Here is a 4,886-nt window from a genome sequence, read left to right as displayed (position 1 = left end):
AAGAAAAAATATCAAACCAATTTAATTAATTCATTGTATAGTGCTTGTGGTCCATGTCCTTGCTTTTCAGTTTTATATAAATAAAATAAGGTTATAGAAATTATTTGTTTTTCAGAAATAAATCAAATATTATTGTGAAATTAGTATTTTATTTCTTTTCTGTTATGTACGTTAATAATTGAAAATAGTTACTGTTACATATATTTCAAATTTAAATAATTAAATAGTAGCACTACAAGAAAAATGACTTATACCTACGGACAAAAATTGTCACTATAAATAAAAAATCTGTAGGTAAATGTATGATAGACTTTGTCCTACGGACGTTTCTTCTGTCAACTTTGAGGGGGCGTATAATGACGGTTAATTGTCTGTCACTATAGGTTTTACCTACTATGTATAGTGTGTAGGTAAAAGTCATTAACTTCTACTTACATTTTTTAACTGTAGGTAAAAGTCTTTAATATGTATCTATTACCTTCAATTGTAGGTAAAAGTTATTAACTTCTACTTACATTTTCTAACTGTAGGTAAAAGTCTTTAATATGAACATCACTTGAGACCGCAAGAACCTTCTTTCCCATTAACCGATGCAACAAAACTGCACTGTTTAGAAACAAGGCCAGAACCTAGGATTAGATATGTTCAAACATGATGTAATAATCACCAGAAATCTTCAAGTAACCTTCAAGGAAAAAAAAGTATTCTCTTTTTGTTTGTTGCAATTTTCAATTAGTACTTACCTGTAGTAGTCAGGATTGGGAGCAAAGGTGGTGGCATTGAGAAGGCCATAATTCCCTCCAATTAAAGTCTGCCTGCAATAGACTTTAGTGTTGTAGCAGGATGCTATTCCAAGTTGATCTAAGTACCTGAGCCATTTAAATTTCAAAACTTACAATAAATCACAACCAATTTAAAAAAGAACCAATTTTATATTTAGCAACATGTTTTGCTAAATATAACAGATAAAACATCATAATCCATCCTTTAGAAATTAAAAAAGAGCAAAAACTGATGGAAGGAATGGACAACCAATTTTATCCACCAAAAGCTGTTTAGAAATCTGTTAGAAACATGATTGCCACCACTGTTGTATGCCCCTCCAGCTTCTCCTACCCATGCAGAAGACCAAGGACCATATATTTTGATGGTTTCTGAAAGATTGCCAAAAATTGATTCCACCCTACTCAAGCGCTCAAGATCTAGAATCTTCCTTTCAAGATGCTCATCACTACCTGAAAGAGAAATCAACTTAGAAACACTGATCAAGAATGACAGACAATAGTATTTTTCAAGCAAGTGAACAAAGTATATCACCCTGGGTAACAAAGCCTATATAGTAGAAAGAATTAAGTAAGTGACAATCAAACCTGGGCCCAAATTATTATATAAATGATGAACACGTATTTAACGTTCGAAAGAGCACGTATTTAACGTTCGGAAGAGCACACAACGTATGCCCCTCGGCCTACAAAATCAGTTTAATATAGTGAACAATTTTTTTATTTTTAGCCCAAAACAATTTCACTATCATCCACATGCTTTAGTTTATTATATTATAGAAGAAAGTCGACCAAATAGAAGAAACTTCTTAATCAATGATGTGTTCATTTATTTTCTTTATAGAGATCTACCTCAATATATTTACGGTATTATTTCAACCATTTTGAATATCCAGAATTTCTGAAATGATTATAGGATGATGACAATATATCATGGATTGAAGGAAACTGCAAAAAAGAATGTAAAAAAGATGCACTAAGGGAGATTCATAAGAGAAGAAAACTAACCATTGGGATCTTCAAGTCCAAATACACCCATGTGTCCATTTCAGGATATAACATGTCAAGTGACAAAAACAAGAAGCAAAAGAAGAAACCATATATACATTAGAGACATCAAATATTTGACAAAAAAAAAATTAAAAGAATAGAAAGAAAGAAAGGAATAAAGGGTACATGAGAATATTGTGGGGGAGAGAGTGGAAAAACTTGTTCCTTAACAATATGCCAAAATTAACTGCAACTAGTCATATTGGCAGAGCATGTATAGCATTGGGCTAGTGGGAATGAAAACTGTCCTATCTCTTTCCTCAATGGCAGGAAAATTAAGTTTATTCTCCTCTCAATGCCATTCTATTTGGCTGAAATAGTAATAGAAGATACCAAGTAAATAGTATTTATCAGTTGGTGGCAACCTCAATGATACCAAGTTTAATGGATTTACCAAACTCATTCCAGAACTTAGAATATTGACCTTTCTTCTCATCATTGTCAGAGGATGCATCTTTTGTGCATCAATATTTAAGATGGAAGTACAAAGTCAATGAACAAAATTCAAGAAACACTTCTTACATTTTGAAATGGTATAACAAAGCAAACACAATTACTCAGCCATATAGCTTATTATTTTAAAATTTAAATTGATTTTTAAAAATTTTCATATTGAATATATGTTAGCTAAACACCCTCTCCCAAGGGTGTTTGCATTACTACCATTTTAGCTAAACTAATATATATATATATATATATATATATATATATATATATATATATATATATATATGTTATTAATTGTTATATATATCAAATAAGTATTATATGATCAATATGGTAAAAATCTTAAAATCCCAAAAGTCTCACTGTCAAAATCTTAACTATGCTAAATATTATAAGGTACATCCCTTCCATTATACCATCAACAAAACTCTCACCAATGCCATTGACTAGTACTTAAATAGGTGAGAAAACTAATGTTATTATGATTGCCCGGACACTTATCTGCTTGAAATTGATTCAATTAAAAATATTGGATGGGATCAGATCAAATTTAAATTTAAAAATTGATTCAATTCAATCCAAACCAAACTTGTACACATTAATTATATATATATATATATATATATATATATATATATATATATATATATATATATATATATAATATAATATAATTTTATTTTATTTTTATTTCCTATATACTTATAAAATTATCATATAACTTATATATATTTATAAAAAATACATTTAGTTAAATAATTTTTTTACTACTTATTTGTGTTAAAAGGGATAAATATATTGTTATTAGTTATACAGTGACATATGAATGAAATATTTAATATTTTACATTTTTTATTATATATATATATATATTGTTTTTTTATTTAATCTTATTTTAAAAAAATAAAAGTAATAATAAAATAAAAAAAACTGGTATAATTCGTTTTAAATTGGATCTAATCGGATCATATCATATTAAAATTTTAAACTAAATCTGTTGACTGATAAATCAATAAAATCAAAATAATTGGATCAAATCATTTTTCTTTTCAAAATGGATTCAATCCATTCTGCAAATGCTTATGCACTCCCGGGTTATAATGACTAAATTGCTTTTTAACCACAACACACAGATATCAAATTGTATTTTAATAATAATATGCAAGGACCTATCTAAAAAAAAGGAGGAATATAAAAGACAAAAATTACTTTCAGTTTTTTTTTAAAAAAAATGATTAATATCGAGGGACTAACTTAAAATTGTCGTAAATTGACAATTAAAAAAAAAACTTGCCTTCACATTTCTGTTATAAAAGTTGATAATTATATTTATATATACTTGAATAGTTACTGAATATTATATTTAATTAAATTTATCTTTCATAAATAATTTTAAGTAACGTAATAATTTATTTACATATATATATATATATATAAAAGAAATAAAAATATAAACATCGATGATATCATAAAATTTTGGTAATTATATATTTTTTTTAAATTGTGAATTAACTAACCTTTGAGGTTCTAGAGTAATTTATTAATCCAAATTACCTTCAAGCATATTCCCGTGCAAGTCAAGTTGAGGAACTTGATAGAGGCCATTTCTGAAATAGAGTCAGGAATTGGTCCGGAGAAGTTATTTCTTGCCAACGAGAGATTCTACAAGCTCCCTAATTTACATATTCTAACTATTGGATGGTACTATCAATATAGTGCAAAGCTAAGCAAAACTCCAGCCACATATTATAAAGATGAAAAAATAATGTATTGTTTAATAGTGCAAACCAGTTAAAGGAATTATACTTGAAAATTTAGAAATTCTTCTTCAAACATTTGCACCAAAATACTGCTAACACCAATTTCCTTTAGGCATTGCCTGTGGTCCTCCTCAAGCCTTCGATTCATTGAATGTTTTTTTTTCCAGTCCATTTGGCAATACGAGAAAGATTGCTACTTATGCATGTTGATTTGATTATATTAATTTAGATTTCAATATCAGTCTGGCTACAGTCCATTTCAACCAGTCCTTTGAATTTCAAATTTTTATAACCAAAAAATTAGACAAAAAAAAAACAAATGAGATACAAAGGTGCACCTAGGGTGACAAAGATTCTTGACCACAACACCAAAGACAGCAATAGGAAAGCACAAACAATTTTAAAAACTTCAAATTGGTTGTCATACTAGTTCCAGACACATGCATGTCTGATATTCCTCCAAGACTGAATACTGCTACTCAACTTCCTACAATTTAATCAAGAATTCAATAGTATTGAATTCTTGAGCCAAAATTGTATAGTTGGGATATTGTAAGAATAGGATAAATAATGTCCTTCTAATCTAATCTAAAAATGAAAGAAAGAGAAACATTCAAACCAAGCTTCCCACTGAATTGGGAAATATACAAACTATGATCATCATCTACTCATGCTCATAGTGTAGGAAAAGTTTACCAAACCTTTCTTCAGACTACAACTCAAACAGAAAAAGTAATCATATTATAACCTAGAAAAAAAGCATGTTATTCAGCATCTTACCGTAATGAGTAAAAAAGTAAAAAGCAACTATAAACACTAGTAGACTCACCACATGTGGCTATGTCAA

General features: G+C 28.4%; 1 protein-coding gene across 2 annotated transcripts; it reads right to left on the bottom strand.

Annotated features, from left to right (window-relative positions):
- Positions 1-280: 280 nt before the first annotated feature.
- Positions 281-2,295, bottom strand: LOC102662268 (heparanase-like protein 1). Of its 2 annotated transcripts, XM_041016117.1 has the most exons (4): positions 1,791-2,295; positions 1,046-1,235; positions 744-869; positions 281-606 (listed from the first exon to the last, which is right to left on the bottom strand). In XM_041016117.1, exons 1-4 carry the CDS (start codon positions 1,819-1,821, stop codon positions 501-503), a joined length of 453 nt encoding a protein of 150 aa, XP_040872051.1. In that variant the 5' UTR covers positions 1,822-2,295; the 3' UTR covers positions 281-500. The 2 variants fall into 2 exon arrangements, 1 of the variants encoding a protein (XP_040872051.1); XR_005891860.1 differs by lacking the exon at positions 1,791-2,295 and having other exon boundaries at positions 1,033-1,232.
- Between the last annotated feature and the right edge of the window lie 2,591 nt (positions 2,296-4,886).

Source organism: Glycine max, chromosome 6 (assembly GCF_000004515.6).
Source record: "Glycine max cultivar Williams 82 chromosome 6, Glycine_max_v4.0, whole genome shotgun sequence".
Classification (NCBI taxonomy): Eukaryota; Viridiplantae; Streptophyta; class Magnoliopsida; order Fabales; family Fabaceae; genus Glycine; species Glycine max.
Note: the sequence above shows the minus strand (reverse complement) of the source record. Positions and strands in the feature narration are given on the sequence as shown.

Bases quoted from the DNA above. Each gene is read 5' to 3' on its own strand.
- LOC102662268 (XM_041016117.1), bottom strand. From the start codon at position 1,821: ATGGGTGTATTTGGACTTGAAGATCCCAATG. The intron at 1,236-1,790 runs GTTAGTTTTCTT...TTTCTCTTTCAG, and splicing joins TGGACTTGAAGATCCCAATG to GTAGTGATGAGCATCTTGAA. The intron at 870-1,045 runs GTGGATAAAATT...TAAATGGCTCAG, and splicing joins AGATTTCTAAACAGCTTTTG to GTACTTAGATCAACTTGGAA.